The sequence below is a fragment of the Elgaria multicarinata genome, chromosome 7, assembly GCF_023053635.1.
Source record: "Elgaria multicarinata webbii isolate HBS135686 ecotype San Diego chromosome 7, rElgMul1.1.pri, whole genome shotgun sequence".
NCBI lineage: Eukaryota > Metazoa > Chordata > Lepidosauria > Squamata > Anguidae > Elgaria > Elgaria multicarinata.
The window spans coordinates 47008832-47029147 of record NC_086177.1 but is presented as its reverse complement, the minus strand read 5'-3'; the positions used below and the strand labels follow the sequence as shown (position 1 = coordinate 47029147).

Here is a 20316-nt window from a genome sequence, read left to right as displayed (position 1 = left end):
GTGAAACCTGTAGCTGAGATGAAGCAGTGGAACCCACAGTAGTCTGTCAGAGGCAAAGTCAATTGTTCAGTCATTGGCAAAGCCTGCCTTTGCATTTTGAGCACTAATGCCATATTTGCCAACAGCAACAACTTTTATTTTTGAGCACATTAAAAATATAATTAAATAAAAATAAAAAAATAAAGCAAGCCTTTTTAAACAACTGTTCCCCCAACACTTCCAACTTGCATTTCTGTTGAGAGTTCTGAGAGCCAAACACCGACACCACTGATACCATCTGCCTGATGAGGTCTACAAGAAATAAAGAACATCCTGTTGGAGAAAGAATGCAGATGAAACTGTCATGAAAACTTCAGAATTAAGATGTTTTAGGGTGTTTTAATTGTTGCCCAGATTATTATGTTTTGAAATCTTTTTGTTGAAAAGTAGCATACAGGTACTAAAATAAATAAATGTTAAATCCAATAATGAGCAAAAAAACCATTATTGGCTTGGGGAAACATTTAGATAAAAAACCTTTACAACATAAGATATTCTTTAGATTTCATAGGACCATAGCTCTGGTTAACATGCTGGTTCTTACTACCAATATTCCTACATTCAAAGGTTCTTGGACTCATGCTTGCCTGCATTTATATTAATAAAACAAAAAACCTACAGTTTACAAAACAATGCTAATGTCTACAGCTTTCAACTACAAACCTTAACATCGCATCCTCCCTAAGCAGGCAGAAAGCGCAAATGAAATTCTCATTCTCCCAAAGCAGATAAACATGGTGAATATGATATGCAGAGGTGATTGTGAGGTTGTGGAAAACTGATGACTAATGACTTAGGGCCACCTACTTCTCTTTTTTAAGAGCATTTTCTCATGTTGAGAGATGCAACCCAACACATCTGATGGGCACCAGGTTTGGGACCGCTATTCTAGAGCAAGGGAGACAGAATGTAGATCTCTAGATGTTTTGGAATTCAACTCATAAAAACCCCTTACCAGCATGGGCAGTGATCAGGAATGCTGGGAATTGATGTCTAAAATACCAGTATAGATCTATTTTCTGCCCACATTTGTTCTAAAGTATGATGTTTTCCATCATTAAGATATGTCATCCATCAAGGCACTCCAAAAAGTGCATTACTTTAAATAGACTGTCTTAAACCAAATGAAGCAACAATGAACAGACAATTCTTCAGATGTTAAAATTAGTTTTCAACACATGGTATACATTTTCTGTTTATTGGATATAAGTGTGTCTACTCACAAAAGAATTACATGAATTCCTTTTGGATGTAACACTATGCCCCAAAGTTGGAAAAATTTAAGGGATGTCAACAGATAGCATGAGTGACCCTTCTTCCCCATCTATAGCAGTGAGGATCAACTAGATGAGATGTGGAAAGTCCATGATTGGGATCCTCTGTGTTTTTTTTGGGGGGGGGGGGAATAGCTGATAGGAAAGAGACAATTTCTATTAAAACTGCAGCATGGGGGAGGATTATATTGAGGGGAAACATGATAGCACTTTTCAAATACTTGAAAAGCTGCCACACAGAGGAGGGCCAAGATCTCTTCTCGATCATCCCAGAGTGCAGGACATGGAATAATGGGCTCAAGTTACAGGAAGCCAGATTCCAGCTGGACATCAGGAAAAACTTCCTGACTGTTAGAGCAATGGAACCAGTTACCTAGGGAGGTCATGGGATCTCCCACACTAGAGGCATTCAAGAGGAAGCTGGGCAACCATCCATCAGGGATGCTTTAGGGTGGATTCCTGCATTGAGCAGGGGGTTGGACTCAATGGCCTTATAGGCCCCTTCCAACTCTATGATTCTATGATTAACTCTTCTGCATTGTTTTGTTGATTAACCCCCTGCTCTTAAGATGCTGCAAAGGAAAACTTACAGGCACTATACTTGTTTTTTCAGGTTTTAAAGTATGCGTATACATTTGTTAATGAAATATGTTGCGGTGTTTTTTCTTTTGCTTTGAAAAAAATAGATCCATCATATTAAAGAAACTTAATAAAAATAGCTTGCTAATTGAAAATATTAATGCAATAAGAGGAAGCTATTGATATCTTTTCATAAAGGTCACTGACAATTGACGATGTTTAACTATTTCATTATGCCGTTGAGCATCTGCTATTTATGATAAAGAGGTATCAGCTGTGTTTCCAGATGTACTATGAATAAAACACAGTCCTGTCTTCTGAGCAAGTTGCATTGTATTTAAATGGGTTGTGTTATTTATGTACTTCTGTCACTAAACAGAATGTGTTTTATAGTCATTATTCAAGCTAGCTCACAATTTTCACCAAGAATTCGTTATTTTTTCTCCCCCCTACCTTAGAGCGATTCAACGTATACCTTATGCCTACACCAAATTTAGATATTTATGGTGAATGTACCATGCAGATCACACATGAAAACATCTATCTCTGGGATATCCACAATGCTAAGGTGAAGCTGGTCATGTGGCCTCTCAGTTCTCTGAGGAGATATGGGCGCGACTCAACATGGTTCACTTTTGAATCTGGAAGGTAAGGAAAAAATAGGATGAGTAAATTTGCTCATGTAGAATTGTGTATTATTGGCAGGGTCAGTCTTAGTATGTTCCAATGGGACATACTTCAGATGGCATATTCAACAGCATCCACTGTTTTCCTGCCTCCAGCATAACATCTCTGTCTGGGGTGGGGTGGAGGGTGTTAAAGAGCTCCACTTCAAACTTGAGGTTCTCCTTTGATTTTTCATTTCAAGTTCAAAAATGTCCTTTTGGGTGGCACTGCATCGTGATCCTAAACATTTGGGTCTGTTTATCTGTCTGATGTCATTACAATATACCTGAAACATTCAGCATAAGGTCAGTGTTTATGTTGTGTTGGCTCTCGATTTGTTATATCCCATCCTGAAACTGAGCTATGGATGAATAGTCCCATTGGAATTATTGTGTAAGAAACGTAATCAAAATCAAGACTATGCTATCTATGGACACTGAACTAGATTTAAATTCAGACAGAGAGTATGTTTTACATTACTAATAAAAGCATGGCTGAGTGGCACAGCCAAAAGAATAACAACTCTCATGCTAGTTTTGCGATTCCAACCCCCACCCCCATTTCTTCTTCTATGAATATTGGTTTTGACATGCTATAATTGTGTTCAAAATAATGCAAAACCTGCCAAATAATCCCCCACTGCAGTTGCTAACAAAATTCTGCATTTCACAGGTTATCAACCTGGTACTGGTCTCGTTTCATATCCTTAGCTCCCTATTATTTAGGGTGACCATATAAAAAGGAGGACAGGGCTCCTGTATCTTTAACAGTTGCATAAAAAAGGAAATTTCAGCAGGTGTCATTTGTATATTTGGAGAACCTGGTGAAATTCCCTCTTCATCACAACAGTTAAAGCTGCAGCACCCCTGCCTAGAGTGACCAGATTTAAAAGAGGGCAGGGCACCTGCAACTTTAACTGTTGTGATGAAGAGGAAATTTCACCAGGTTCTCCACAAATGACGCCTGCTGAAATTCCCTTTTTGATACAACTGTTAAAGATACAGGAGCCCTGTCCTCCTTTTCATTTGGTCACACAAATTATTATTATTATTATTAAATCTCTTTTCATTTGAACAAATATCTGATGTATTCATTTTGTTATGCATAACAGTTATGAATACATTTTGTTATGTATTCATAACTGTTATGTATTCATAACAGAAGATGCAAGATCTCAGGGTTACATGAAGAAAAAAGTTCAATTCTATTCCCCTGCCCCTGGCTGATCTGACAAATATCTTTTATTTGCCTGCCATTAGTCTGCTGGCAAGTTTTGGATAGAGTACAATGCAGTTGTTATTTTAACTTTAAAACAGAGAGGTGGAAAAGACTCTTAAATCTTTGTCATGGTTGAATGCTCAAGAAAAGAATTCTGAATCTACTAACCTAGATTAGTGTAAAGTACTTTAGTTCATTGATACAGTTAATGCTGTCATTTTAGTAACAGCTGCTTGTCTGAAAATCTGCTGAGCTTGAGACCTGGTCTTAACCATACACTACAGGGAGGTGGGAATGAATTGATGATAAGTCTTCTGAGGTGGTGGAATGGATTGTACCACTTCACACTACAGGTTGGCTGAAATCACATTCTTGAATGTTTCACTACGTGTAAAAAAAAACCCCAAACATCTCCCTGCAACTGTAAAACTAGAACAGTAGGGTATGGGCCGGACTTCAAGCTTTCTTGCAGTGATTTTTATAATGCAGGACAGTATTCAAACTGGGATCCTGTACTGAAGTGGTACAGCCGTCTCTGCTATGTCCTTCTGCATAAGCAAACCAGGTTTAAATTGAGCTAGGAAAGTTCATTTGGTTGGTTTGTCTTTTTGCTGCAGACTACATATACATTTTCTTAATTGTTTCCAAAGAGATTTTTCCCATTGTTTGAGTTAGATACATAGGATAAGACTCTCCCCCGCTCATCCTCTTAATGTTAGAAGCAGGTCTACTGAAAGGAGTAGAGGTCTCAGTACTCTCCCATAAGCTACCTCTTCCCATCTGAACCCCAATAAACTTAAGAGTTAGCTCAAAGGGCACTGGAAGTGTTTCTTTCTAATCAGGAAGGGAGTGGGAAGCCCCAGAGAATACGTTCAGTACCTGTCTCGCCCCCAAACAGAGGAGGCTATGTTCCATAGCATTGCCTGGATCAATGTCAGGTGACATCATAACTTTCTTTAAACTGAAAAGCAGCAACAAAATATGAATCCAGTTAGAAAGGTGGTTCAGGCTTGTGCACTAAAAACGTATCAAACATTCTGAAGAGCATGTGGTACATCCTCAAGACTGCACCTCCTCAGAATGCATTTACAAATGCAGCACGGAATTTAGCTCCATTAAGCTTCAAAACCAAGGAATTTAATACAGGCAGCAATATGTTTCAAAGCTAGCTGCAAGATAGAGTTCAAAATATTTATACATGAATTCTGCATGACTAAGTCCATAGTCATTTCAATTCATAGTCAATGGTAAATAAATTAAAGGTCAAATCATTTTCCTCTTTCCTTCTCTTGTCCCGCTTCATTATGGTTTTCCATCATCAGTGGAATTCATTTTCATCTTAACAGTCTCTTGCTCACCCTCCCAGTTCCAGCTGTATTTTATTCCAACACATTTGGAATAAGACTTTTTAAAATAAAAACAACAACAACCTAATATAGTGTGCTATTTATTGGATCACAGGATTTTGTAAAACCAATATCTTAAAAGTGTTGGAAAAAATGTTCTTATTGAGAGAAGATTCTCCTAGACATACAGGTCTTATGAAACTAGAAATAGTTTTTACATTTCATTATGTGAGTGGGAAATCTAAGCTTTTTACATAAGCTCTTAACAGAATGTTGTGCCAGTCGTAATAATGTACTAGTTGTGATATTTAGAACTTATTTAGCAGTTTATTGTGTTCAGTTTAGGATATCAGCAGTTCTTATAATTTCTCCTTCTCCTATCCCATACTGACCCAGAGGGTCCCCCAATCATTAGATTTGGGGGACAATCAGGATACTGTAGTAGGATGGGAAAGGTGAGGAAAACACTGTGAATGGAACTCTGTTCACAAAAGTTAAGATCAAAGCCTGTATTTTCATATGTGGTTTTCGAGTGATGTTGCTTAACTTTTTTGGCTAGTCACTTTCATTCAGTTATTTGATTATCAATGAGATGCCCATAAAATAGTGGAAATATTTCTGGAAACGTGTCCATGAAGATGGACTGCATGAGTTAATGGAGGGTCTTCCCTATTCCAAACTGCCTTACCTTTCTTTAACTTGCATTCTGTTTCCAGAAGTCTTCTTCTGTTAATCCTTCTTCTTCCAACTCTCTTTCTTCCTTTTTGCCGCATTGCCTTTGCTTCCTTTTCTTGGACCCCTGCTGCCCTCTTTCCTTCTCCCCTACTTCCTTCTTCTTTCCCAGGCTGCCCACGTGGTACTGGTCCAGCTTCCCTTTTTGGCCTTTCCATATTTACTTACCCCTAGTACAGCTCCTGATTAATTTCTGGACGTGATCAGCTTTCTTTTCCAAGATGTTATATAATGTTTTTAATCTCCAGTTTCAGAATTGGGTAGCAAGTAGTTCCCTTAGAATTGCAGAACTGGCTTTAGGCTCCAGCAGATATGAGCTGTTTAAGCTGAGCATGCAGACATTTCAGTTGCTTGCTTCAGCTGTTATTATTATTATTATTATTATTATTATTATTCAGCTCATTTGTCAGTTCTTGGAATTGGAATCATGATGTTAAGTATGAGATTAGGGTTATAAATAGGTGTATTGGCTAGTGATGTCAGAAAAGCACTGGAACTTGAATCACCCATCCAGCCTTTATTTTTATTTTTTTTTATAAAATTAATAAATTTAATATTTATTAAACTCCATTTAACAAAGCAGTTTTTAAAAAAGTTAAAAAAATATATAAAAACTTACAAGTCAGACAGCGTTTCTAATAAATACACAAACACGATTTCTGTAGTTGCCGAACCGAGCTTGTTTCCTTCAATTTACTGTGGTCAGAGGAAGATCTGTTAAACCAGAGTTGGATGCCACATCTATACCATTGATGTAATTGAGAAAAGGAGACCATATTTCATTGAATGGGTCATAGCTAAGTTGGCCCGACGAGACTCTGCGGTGGTAGGTTAATTTTTCAGAGCAGGCTATATCCCACACTTTCTCTTTCCATCCAGTGAGTGTAGGGCCCTTCGGATCCTTCCAGTGTTCGGCTATTTCTAAACGAGCTGCCGTAAGGAGGATAAATAAAAGACATAATCTTCCCAGAACCAAGCCTGGCGCTGCTGTCCCTGCCCAATGCTCTAAACCCCTCCCTTACCCATCCAGCCTTTCTATGGCTTTCACCTCTCTAGCACCTAGAGTGAATTTGAGGGAATGTCTGAGGTGCTTGGTCACAAAGATACAGAGTCAATGTTTTGTTTCATCTGAGCTTTCCAATAGCAGCTCCTCTGCCCAGGCCTTTAAAGTGTCAACAAAGGGGACAAGCAGGCTCACCCTCACATACATGTTAAATTATACAGATCAGCAGATAATAGGTACATTTGCTTGCCTGGCTTCTATTTAATGGAACTTCAAAGGCAGACTATAAACTGCTAATTTATAATTCATCAGTTAGTTTGATTCTTTCACTTGAAGCATGAACAAAGGCTGTGGTTCCCTATCCCACTACAGATGTTAATTAATTTAGCACTACTAGGAGGATTTTGTTATCACCAGTTACAGTTGGTCACTGCGGTTGTTTTGCATATAGCTAAGCTTTAATTTTTTACAGGATGTACTTTTTATGTTGTATTCCCATATGACCCATGATATATGTCACACACACACATACACACACACACACACACACACACCAACTGAGGATAAAACATTAGGCAGCTGATGAAGTAGACTGTGATGCATGAGAGCTTATGCCACAATAATTTAGTTTTTAAGATGACTTTGTTCTGACTTTATACTGTTAGTTTTACCCTACCCAGTGCCTGTTTACCCTACCCTGTGCCTGTTTGCATTCTCTTCCCCTCCTTATTGTTTTATTATGATTTTATTAGAATGTAAGCCTATGCGGCAGGGTCTTGCTATTTACTGTTTTACTCTGTACAGCACCATGTACATTGATGGTGCTATATAAATAAATAAATAAATAATAATAATAATAATAATAATAATAATAATAATAATAACACAACACTTTTTCTTTTCTTTTGGATGTAACAGATTAACACAACAGGGGCAGCTACAGAGAGCCCCCCACCCCCAGACAAGTCATTCTGCCTGTCCCTATTGCAGGGCACCAAGAAACCCCTAATTTGATACAGCGAAGCCTACAAGCAACCGTACATAACCTATTTCTTCGATTCTAAGACGCACTTTTTCCCCCATATAAACATCTCTAAAAATGGGGTGTGTCTTAGAATTGCGGGTGTGTCTTAGGTGTTGTTTTTTTCTGTTGGTGGTACTGAAATTAGTGTGCGTCTTACAATCGATGGCGTCTTACAATCGAAGAAATACGGTAACTTTCCAGAGTAGACCAAGCCCTGTCTGAGTGAGGCCAAGCTGCCTGACAACCTTAGGCACAGCTCCTTCTATGGGGCACATCAATAGCTCTCTGAAGGAGGCATCTGCCCACTCCTTTCCCCTGAGGGGGGGTGTCCCACAGCTGGGAGGAGCTGCAGGCATCTAAATATGTTCAACAGACTCCTCCCTCAATACATCAAAGTGTATTGATTCCAAAGCTATGCGCTGATTCAGGAAGTCTGCCACCTAGTAAATGAAGTTGGTAGTGCAGCTTTCAAATATACAGACACATTAATTAAAAATTAATGCATTTTAAAAACAAAATAACCCTGATGTGCACACCCCTATGGCATAGGGGTGTGCAGCAGATTTCATTAGGGTGTGCACCCAGGGATATATATTTTTAAAGGTGAACATTTATTGAATACTCAGTCATAAAGGACATTATTTTTATTCATTTATTTATTAAACACTGTAGACACAGATGACTTACTCCACGTTTGGCTTGGCTGACTGTGGGAGAGCGGTTGCAGGTGGGGGCGGGATGAGGAGATGCTCCTCAAGTCCCAGCATTGGTAGAGCTTTGTGGTGGCACTGGCCTTTTCATTCCTGCTGTTGGGAGCAATGAAACTGCCTCAGAGGCAGCGGTTCTTTGGTGCGGTGGTGGAGCAGCTGGAAGGCCATTCTCACTGCATCTGTATCCTTACCCTTCAATTCAGTACTTATTGCTTGGGACTTTAGGGTGTGCCTGGCCATACCCAGGACTCCCCTTTGTGCACGCCTATGCCCTAGGGTCCCCTTAATATGCATGTGGAGCTTCATGTGTCTGTGTTTTATATTTTGTGTGCTATGATGCTGACAGACACACATCCTCTTTTATTATAATAGAAAAGTAGTGCCCAAAAGGCTCACTTTCTCCTATCAGTGACAGAATAAGCCCGGAAGAAAAGTGGATGTGGGAAAATACAGACCAATTATCTTGACATAGAAAACCATGTAAAATTTTATAACAGATTATTTCTAGATGCTTGCAGTCAGCTGCAAGCGTCTAGACATAACACATTGATTAGTAGGAGCATGCTGGGATGTTCTGTCGGCATGTTCTTTCTGCCTAAATTGTACATCAAGGAAATGTTTGGGTAAGAACTCTAGTTTGTTTCAAAACATTTTTCTTCATTTTTTTCTTATTGTAATAATTTAGTTGGTTAGTACTAGCTAGATAACAAATGCATTGTATCACCTAAATTAACTTCATCACCTTAATCAGACTTATTTTAAGATGAGAACGTTACTGTAAAATATCCATTTATTCTCTCTCAGAAATCTAACACATGGAACGCATCTTACTCATTCAGAAATTCACTGCTCCCTCTGAGCTCTTCTAAACAAAATGTCTGGTGCTGCCACTACAACATGGCTACCCTCTAAAAATTGAAATCTATATCTTCCTCACACAAATACGCCAACTTGCCAAGAAGAAAACAAATGAGTTTATTTACCTGTCAATGTAGCAGGGATAATGTTCTTGTTAAGAGGCCTTCCCCAACCATGCTGGGTGGGAATGATGGGAGTTTTAGTCCATCATAACTGGAGGGCATCAGATTGGGGAAAGCTATGTTCTGATATCACAAAATAGGATGTAACATAACAAATTCCAGATTACCTAAAACATTAGATTGGCACTCTCTTTGAGGGGCTGGATGATGTCAAGAAGGTATGACCCTCCCCTCCAGTAATGTCATTGACAACTCCCCAAACAGTTTTTTTTTCCGTGTGCAGAAAGCAACTTGGCCAGACCCCAGTGCCTCCTTCCCACCCTGCTGACATCCCAAATGGGATATGAGAGGGGCAAAAGGGACTGGGCTGGTGCTTGCAGGAGCCAGTTCCTGCAAGTGCCGCCTGAGTCGAGCGCCTACTTCCTGCCCCAGTTGTGTCCCAAACAGGATTCAGTTGGTGCTTGCAGGAGATAAGGAGACCAGAGTTAAATGCTATATAAGATATAGGTGAAGAGAGATGAGCCATTTCCTGGTTCTGAGCCCAGAAGCTGGGCTCAGAACATAAAAGTCTTCTTCAGGCATTCAAAACAAACTCAGGGGGAAGCAATAATTTGTTGGCAGACTTCCCCTCCCCTTTCCCAATTTACATGCATTAATTAGAATGTCTGACCCACTCCTACAGCCATGGACGGTTCTCTGCAAACCTGCAGCTGCACGTGTGGGCCTTCTACCAACATTACAATGAACATGCAGAGGTTGGGGTAGGAGCCCCCAGCCCACATTTTGAAGGCCTGCAGACTTCTGCCTCTTTCTTTTTCAAACTATATCTTTGCTCAAAGCAGGAATCAATTCTATTCTTGTGTCTTGCCTCCAAATGTGTCTAATTGTTTCGTTTCCACCAAGGAAAGATGGTAAAATTGGGACCCTAAAAATAGGCACAAAAATGTAAATTACAGTTCAAAATCATAGTAACCATGTATCTGAAGTCAACTTGTGCTTTACCTTATAGAGATGCAAAGAAAATGTTTGCAGTTGACTGAATCTAAGTTAATGAACTGTTATCCACAGCCCAAAATAACATACCAACCCATAACCATAAGTCTGAGTTGTTATGTTTAAGTTAAGGAATAGATATTTGGTTCTAAAATCAACAATAACTGATAACCAATATGTCATAGATCTTTCCCTTGTCTGCTTTTGCTCTGGGATTGTCTCAGGTGATAACAGGTGATGATTAATCACATGATGATTGATGACAGCTGTTTCTCACATTCTTGGTGCCAAGTGATAACTAATATTATCAGGTGACTTGTGATGTGTGAACTCATGCAACAGCTAAATTAAGTATTTAATGTAAAAGGGGGCTAATGTATGACATCCAATTTTAGACCCCACAGACCTGTGTCCAAGAAGTAATTTCAGAAATACTGTAATTTCAGCCAACATCAAACATTTTTAAGTCTCACCGATTTTAATTTGAGAAAGTTAAGCATGTGTTTAACCCGGTTTCCCCCTTTGACATCAACGTAAAGCATTAATTCAGAGTGGTTTCCTTAAATGGTTCCAAAATAAGCACTAGAATTTCCCACATTAGTAAACTGAAAGAAAAAGCCAACATGAAAATAATATATGTTCGATTTTAAAATGTCTGTCTTATATACAATGGGTCAGTTCAAGATAAATGTGTGTACACCTGGGCTGGCAAAAGCTGATTCCCACCCTCCTCCCAAAGCATCTCCTCTCCCAAAGGCTGCTGAATAGTGTGAGATGAGACTCAAGGACTGAGGGAGGAGGGTGAATCTCTAAAATTCAGGCAGAAGCAATCTCTGTGACTGAGGTTCCTGCTCCTAATGAGGCCTGCCTGGTGGCTACTTAGCATTCCTTTCAGTGCCTGGCAAAGTTGTCCCTCATTCCTTCCGCATGGTTTTTGTAGATACAATGATAGCTACTGCTTTCACATTTCTTTTGAGATTTTCTGCCTTTTATACTCCAGTATCAGAGGCAGAAAGCATGTTGCTGGGGAACATGGGTGGGAGGATGCTGTTGCACCCATGTCCTGCTTGTGGGTTCCTGGTCAATAGCTGGTTGGACACTGTATGATCAAAGTGCTAGATGTGATGGACCCTTGGTCTAACTCAGCATGGGTCTTCTTAAGTTCTTATTCATTTATTATTTTGCATTTATTATGTTTGTTTCCTTTGTTTAATTGGTGTTTTAACTGCTTAGCTTATCTCCTTTTGATAAAAAACACAGTGGGAATTTCATTGAAGGTTTATATAGACATAATTACAGTAAAGAAACAAACTAACAACAACAAAAAAGAATTAGAGGAACCATTCTTAAGCATCCTCAAGCCTGAGGGCTTTCCTCATAAATAAGATGGAAAGAACCTTCCCTCATCTCTGATCTCTTCCACTAGCACTAACATTGCTCCACGGGCTGCACTGTATGTGGCCAAGGACCTCATGTGGTCCACAGGCCATGGATTGTGCATTTCTGGTTTAGATGCTCCTCAGGTTTCATTAAGGTTATAGAAGCTTCTTAAGATCTTACGTTTTCTGCCTTAATTCACATTCATTAAATTGGAAATCAGCTCAAGGAAACAAAAGGTATGCACTTTCATTACACAACACCATTATGGGCATCATTGCTGGAGATGTTTTGCAGCAATTTATCATTACAGGGTCATCACATATATACTGTGAAGGTTGCAAAGAGACCAGATGCACAAAATAAACCTGCAGGCAAAAATAATGAAGTATGAAATAAATAAAGCATATATGGAATACTATAATAACTTAAAGATCTGAACCATACTGACAATTTATCTACGAAGCTGCTTCTAAATATCTGCATTTGTACAAATGGCAGCAAAAAGTTAATTTGAGCTTAATTGTTACTTAATGCACTTAGGATGTAATTCTATGCCTGTTTAAAGAGAAAACGGTCCTACAACTCCCACCACTCCCAGCATAGCTGGCTGGGGCATGCTGAGAGTTGTAGGACTTTTTTCTGTCTAAACATCCATAGAATTGTGCCCTTAATTAGTGTTGCTTAGGGCTACTTAATAGTGAGGGACAGTTGCATCTCAGCAAAATTAAACAGCAGCAACAATGGAAAGACGATCATGCTACCTTTTTATATAAAAAAGTAATATTTATTTACAATGCAAAAGGAACAGGAATGCAATTGCTTTTTTTAAAAAATGACTAAATAAATTGCAAAGCAATTATCTGTGGCTTGGATCCAGAGAGCCCTTCAAAAGAACAGCTTTGCATGAAGCACTTCTGCTCACACAAGAGGGGAGGGTCTTCAATCCTCCACTGATTCCTTCCTTCCAGATGCATTCCATTATGGTAGTATCTCCAGTCCCCAGAAGGGTCTTTGGCAGGGGTGGGGGTGCTAAAAAGGCCTGTTGTAGCAAGGAGGTGGCATATGGATCCACGCCTATGAAAGTAATTGACTAACAATGCCGACTAGATCAAAGCTGACAGCAGGCACTGCACAAATTCCCTAGCAGAGACCTTTTCAACAAGCTTAGTCCTGTCTCCTGTTACCATGGCTATTGTAGGTAGTTTGCCATGGGTTACCAATCACGGTGAATGTTAACTTTAAGAGCTGCAGACAAAGAACTGTAGATTGCAGTAACACCATCCATTCTTGTGATTTAAGCAAAATGTAACATCAACCCTAGGGATAATCGCATAGCATTTAGCAATAATTGCAGCACTTCTTAAACTCAGGCTCACACTTTACATTGTTTTAGCATACATATATGACCATACTCTTTTATGCACTAATAAGAGATGTTTCCTTATGTTGTGTACAAATATAGTATTTTGAGGGATGCTTCTGATGCTTGTTCAAAAGCAGTATGAATGAGGGTTGAAATACAGTGCCTGCTCATAGTCAACAATAGGCTGGGAAGAGAGATACCTCCCAAACATCTTTTTCCTTTTAGAAAATACTAGCTGGATGGATTTCACCTCACATTCCAGGTCTCATTGCTATATTCAGGAAGGAATGTTCCCTAGGTCAGAGTAACACTCGCTCATCTCCTTGAGACGTAATATAGAAGCCCGTCACATTGGCTTAGCTCATTTGCTGGAATCATGTTGGTATGCCTGAGCCATGCTTGCTTATGCTCCTTGCTTGTGGCACACTGTGGTGGAAAATAATGTGGAGGAGTGGAGGTTGTGGGGAGGGAGAAATGCACAGAGAATCATGCCTTGGGTACAGGATTGAAAGCCTCTCAGTGGGCATCTATCATCTGTAGCCGGTGTCTGAGATTGTCACTCCTGGAACTCAGACATCTGCAGACATCTGATAGCATTGCTCCCATAATATGCAAGGAAGTTTTAAAGTAATTGCTGATTCCATTTACCATCGACACCTCATCCTCAGCTACAGAACTACAATATGATACCTAGGTATCTTTTGCTTTGTAATGAACGTATCAGATATGTAGTGGCAATGCCATGTACAACATTATGTTTAAAAATATTTTTTATCCTAGCAAAAGATCATGGCATTTCACAAAGAAAGAATTGGAATGGGAAAAGGTAGTCACTACCTTTTCAAGGTGGGGGACGGGGAACTAAATATGTCATTTCAATGGCAGAAGCATCTTATTATTATTATTATTTATTTATATAGCACCATCAATGTACATGGTGCTGTACAGAGTAAAACAGTAAATAGCAAGACTCTGCCGCATAGGCTTACAATCTAATAAAATCATAGTAAAACAATAAGGAGGTATTTCACTTCTAAGCTTGTCATACACCACTATGTTTACCATGTTTTCCCCACACCACCCTAAAGAGAGCAAATATAGGACTCAAGTGAAACCAAAATCTGGTCTAGCAAGTTCCCACACTCTATAGGTCCGTGGACTGTTCGCAGACAGGGTTCAAACAGGATGCAACTTCATTAATTAGGATTATGTCAAAGCTGAATTATAGGCAGTGGTCTGAGATTAGCTGAGAGGCAGGATTTGTGCAAGGGATGAAGTCAGAACCAGAGAGTACGTCAGACAAAAGAGCAATCCAGATGTCAGGATTGGCAGCCAAGCCAGGAGAGAGAACCAAAGAGTAAGCGGGAAGTCAGGACTGAAGAATAACGAAAACACCAAAGCTCAGGAAGACTGTGTTGCTCAGGCAAGGCTCAACTGGAACAAGAAACCCTTTTTAATTACATCCTGTTCAGGAGGATCCAGTGGTAACCCTTGATAGGTGAAGTCAGTCAAGGATCTGAGGCTAATTCATTGTTTATGCAAACACTATGGTTTGTAATTTGGTGGCTGTCCACACAGGGATGCCTCAGTCAGTTCCCAAAGCTATCAGTTCAAGTCCAGACAGCTTATTACAGGGCAGGAGCAGCCAGAAGTAGATAGTTAATTCCACACTTTTATCTCCAAGCAGCATGGTAGGCTTTCTAGTGTAGTTACAGTATGCCTTCCTTTTGGATTCTGATCCCGTTTGGCCTTTGATCACTTTGACAATGATACCTCTTCAACTTGCTGTTTGGATCTGAGACCAGTAGAAAGCTAATGCTATCTCCAGTCCTATATGGAAATGTGAACCTATGAGCTCTGCTTTGCTCCCAAATGGATTGAAGAAACAAAAGCCGTTGCCTGCTCTGGCAAATAGAACTTGATATGTATTGTAGGTGGAAGCCAATCACTTTTCTTTGCCTCATTGCATGACCTTTTGAGTTACTCTGCAATGGGGTCCACATGGAACTGGTTGCTTGACTATAACAAATTTGTGCTCAATTCTGATGCTAACACCATGGTTTAGTAAAGACTGGTAGCAGTGAAATTATAACATGCAAGATGACCTCTTGAGACCATAGACTTCTTCATAGGTCCGACTCTAATGTCACTACAAAAATCAAAAGGTTAGAAGGGTTCCCTATGATCTGTATCTGTCCTGGAAAATGGACGTGGGGTTTCATTTCCTGTTGTAGTCGGTAAAGTCAGCCTTTCAGAAACCTGTTACTTGTTAACATGAGCTGCTGCTGATCTTTAAAACAAGTTAATTAGCTATTTTTTTCCATTGAAAAGGATGCAGGGTTCCCCCCCTCTTCTGAGAAATATCACCTTTGAAGAGTGTGTAATATTAGCTCAATAAATGACTATGCCAGCACAAGATGTAAGCTCAAATTTTGGAGTGTGGCATTTTCTCCTGTGTCCTAGAAGTTGGAGGCTGCTAATAACTAACCTCGCTGAATGAAAAGCTACAGTGAAACAAATAAGACCATATGTAATCTCTCTGACCTCATTTTCTCTTGCTACCACTTGCTGGCTTATAAATCAATGATTTGCCGTTGTATTGTACAGCATGTCATTTTATAGTATGTGTCTGGCAAAAATTATGGTTCAACATGATTGTGTTTGTGTGTGATTTAGCTTCTGTTAAGCCAGACAAGGTGTACTAAATCATATGTATAATTCATTGCATTGCACTGGGTTTTATCAATCTGGAGGATTAATTATCTGACAACATTTTAGCTTGCTTCACTGCTTGCATCTCTGGGAAAGGTGGATGCATCATTAAAACTGCATAGATAATTAGCTTCACCATCCTGCTTTTGTTTGTGTGTTTATATTATTATTCAGTGCAGCATGTAACATAGATAAGTTGAATAAGGCTTTTTAATGAATACCTGATGGTTCTTTAAAAAGCCCTCCTCAGTGTATTTTTGTGGTTTATTACAAATTTGCTGTGTTTTTAAGGTAAACTTAACGTTGGGAGGTAATGGGTTCTCTGAACACTTCATTTGTTCATAATCATGCGGTATCTGCCTTTCCAGTCAATCAGGGAATAGTGCAGTTAGCACAGTTTATTTTGGCAAAAAAAAAATTAAAATGTTAGGGTTTCAGACTCAAAGCTCACGTAGCATATTTGCCAAAGTGCAGGCAACAGTAGAACAACAGTGAGGTACAACCATGTCTAACAAGCTGTTCCACAAAAGTACTTCACTGGATTCAATGTTCTGGGAATGTTGCTGGGCAGCCTAACACAGAAGTGGTTTTTTACTCTTCTTTCTTTAAAGTATTTCTATACCACCTTTCTAAAAACAACCAAGTTAGTGTTTAACAATTCAAAAAACAATACCAAAATTGACATGATTAAAATAAAATAAAAAGTGACATCCATCCTAAACTATTAAAAACAGCATAAAAAAACTAAAGCAAGAAAAAAGCTAAAGCTTAAAAAATGTGTCTTCACATTCCTTCTAAAAGCAGAGAGGGGACCAACTCCACAGGTAGCATGTTCCAGATTGTGAGTGATGCAGGAGAAAGCCCTTTCACATGTGTGCATGCATCAAGTAGACCTCTGTAAATGATAGTATCTTTAAAATGGCCTCTCCTGCAGATTTTAATAAGTGGACAGGTGCATAACAAGACAGGTGGCGGCTCCTTAGATAGCAAGGCCCTAATCCATTTAAACGTCAAAAGTTAAAACCAAATCCTCGAACTGAGCCTGGAACACAACTTCCAATTAGTGCAGAGCTTTCAATACTGAAGTAATATGGTTGTTATATTGTGCAGTGGTTAGCAACATAGTTGCCACATTTTGCACCAGTTGAAGCTTCTGGAAGTCTTCAAGGGTAGCCCTACGTAGAATACATTGCAGTCATCAAAATCCGGATATAACCAGTGCATGGATAGCTGTTACCAGATGAGAGCAACTCAGGAAAGTCACAACATTTGTTTCTTTTAGACAAAGAAAAAACTTGGTCCTTGCAATGGTCAAAGTATGAAGAAGGTTTCAATGCAAAATGTGCAGTTCCATGAAACAGCACCATCTTACAAGAACAGTGTGTACTAACTATAGTTAGCATTAAAAATATAGTCAGACAACACAATATAAAAGTATACTTTGCATCCATTAAAGAGAATGGAAAATACTCTATTAAAAGTAATGGGATATCATTTTTGTTGCTGCCCTGTGATGCTTCAGTTCACTAACTGAAGTGAGAGGATAAACAGGACAGCCATAAAGGAAAAGAATGAATTTCCAGAACACTATTAGCACAAATTAAGAGAGAGAATGAGGAATTACATTCAAACAGGAGTAAAATCTTCATTATTATAAAAACCAAAGTACTTTGTGTGTATTTCTTAGAGAGCTTATTGGTTGGACAGAACCCATTTTAGTCATGGGAACTCTTGATTTTGTCTACTACAAGCAAACTTATTGGATGGTGGAGAAGAACGGCTCCAGTCTTTTCCCTTCCTCCTCCTCCTCCACGTATGCCAGGTTTTTCTTGTGTCCATCCTCCTATGTAGTTGATGAATCTTGATATCAAGTTCTGGATGTACTTTTCACCAACTGTGGTCATGACAAAGATAACTTCCATTGTCTGCCTGGGCTTTCACTGTTCAAAGAAGCTACTGTTGAAGCTGTCATGCTTTATTCACTGTGGCCATATTTGGTGTGAAGTGCCCCTTTTGGCAGGAGGGAAGGAGACTGTGGCCATTGCTAGACGAGGGTTTAGCCCGGGCTGATACCCGGGCTCACCCCTGTGCGTCCAGATGACGCACAGGGAATCCCGGGGTCAGCCCAGGCTAAACCCTCCCTTGGCCCAGGATAACCAGCACTGGTTGTGGCCCGGTATTTCTGCAGCCCCGGGCTGAGCACGGGGCTGGAAAAGGTCTAGCTGGTTCCGTGGCTTTTCCCGGCTACACGGCTTACTCGCGAGTAGCTGGGAGAAGCTGCGCACTGGGCACAGTGTTCCACAGAAGCCCTGTGCCCATTGAGCCAGGGGGGAAATCGCAGGGGGAGAGAGATCGGGGCCAGGGGGGAAGAGCGGACCCTGTGGAGAGATGGACAGAAAAGCGGAGCCAGGAGACATTGGGGGGAATCGCAGCCCAGGGGCGATGGGGGGGATCGGACATCATGGCTGGGCGGGTGGGAGGATCAGACATCGCGGCCTAGCAGGCGGCCGGCTGGGGTGGATTGGAGAACACGAGGGGGGGAAATCGGGGGCAGGGGGAGCGAGGAACCCTTTTTTTAAAAAAAACCCGCCTACCTTGTCATTGGTGCGCTCCTGTACACATGGCCCCTTTAAGGTAAAAAAAAATGGCCAACGCGACAGGGCTTTCCTTACCCCATTGCGTGTCACGTGTGGACAAGAGTGACAGCCCGCGCTACGTCTAGCACGGGCTGGCCCCTCCACATGCCGGGATTTAAAGGTAGGTCTAGCAAGGCCCTGTGTCTTCCCAAGTCACTTCACAGCTTTGTGGAACATGGCAGGGTCCCCCAGGAATGCTGTGCTTGGAATGAAAATTGACCTCCAGATGATCTTACAAAAAACAAAAAGAAGACTAGAAGTTGGTCCTTTACCTGAGAACAGCACTTTACTTTTTGCCGTAGAAAAGTGGCAAAAAGAACATAAAAATAAAAAAGACAGAAGAAACTTCCTGTTGAGAAGCCAGCTGTACAGTACAATAAACCCACAACATTTGTATAAACAAGAATTGTTCCAGTCCAGTCCAGTTGGATTTGCTTTAGTTTTCCTACCTGGTTATCACCTAAAGAGGAATGTGTGTGTTTAGTTTCAACTGTCCCAATTACTTATTGTTGCACCAATAAGTTAGATGTTGAACTACGCAACTCTGAACTATGAATTTATAAACTGAAACCCAGAGAATAATGGATTATGAAAATCACAGAAACAATAAACAAATTTAAAAAGTGACTTGATTCACCTATTTTTATCTTTATGGGTTTTGTTTCGGTAATTTCGAACGTGCATCGCGTGAATAGAACTTCATTGTGAAGCTTTTATTCCCTGTAGAGTACTCCTTGATTTTAATAGAACTGTGAGTCAGCCGAGGCTAACTATATCAAACGTTCTAGAGCAGACCAAACATATCTGTGTTTTCTTTCTGTTGCCCTTTACTTAGTATATGTTCATCTTGTTGTTAATCTTCACTCTGTGCCATTCCTGATTTACAGGGCTTCTCTGCTTCTTCTATGACCTTTTTTTTTCACCTTTAGGGCTTGTCTACTGTCACAAGACGCTGCTTTGATTAATTGTATTTCCTGCCCAACTTCTGCTGGCTTCAGTCTTATCTTTATTTGTTAACCTTTACTAGCTTTTTATTGTGAACTTTTACATGCTTTAACCTTTTCTTTATTGACTATCCCACCCTTCCAGTACAGCCTCAATGCACTGCATTTTATTTTTCCTCGTATGCCTCTGGCTTTTCCTGTCAATGCAGCAGTATAGCACTAGTATAATTGTGTTTCCACAGCAATGTAAGTGGAAAAGTTCCAATTAGAACATTTTCTACATTGGGTGCTGGATAATATAACAAGGCTGAAAGCTTTCCAGCAGAGAAGTCCACCGAAATAAATGGGAAATAAATGAGACAAGAGCATGAAGTACTTTTGTGCCACCCGTGATAATTTTCATAGAGCACAAAAATACTTCATGCTCTTGTCTCATTTATTTCCCATTTATTTCATTATCAGTTGATAAATAGTTTAGTCCATAATTCTTTTATGGAAATGAGTGTTGTTGGATCTTGTGCCTTTGAAGACTTCAGAGATGTTTCCTGATGGACTGTGGCCATAGAGTTTGCTCATGCTAAATCCATGCCAACTCCATTGATCTTTTTTTGTAGTGAATGGATCAGCTCACACAAATCTATGGGGACGTGTCTAGACCTCCCGGCTTTCGGGGAGGATGGAGGGGGGAGGATCTTGCGATATAGTGATCATGGGATC

The 20316-nt window shown here is 40.0% G+C and overlaps 1 protein-coding gene across 2 annotated transcripts in view; it reads left to right on the top strand.

Moving 5' to 3' along the window:
* DOK6 (docking protein 6) overlaps window positions 1-20316 on the top strand; it is a 286745-nt gene that overhangs the window by 196674 nt on the left and 69755 nt on the right. For both annotated transcript variants that reach the window (XM_063130514.1, XM_063130513.1), the window contains one exon: window positions 2351-2540. In XM_063130514.1, the coding sequence (XP_062986584.1) occupies window positions 2351-2540 (190 nt within the window). The remainder of the gene's footprint in view (window positions 1-2350; window positions 2541-20316) is intronic.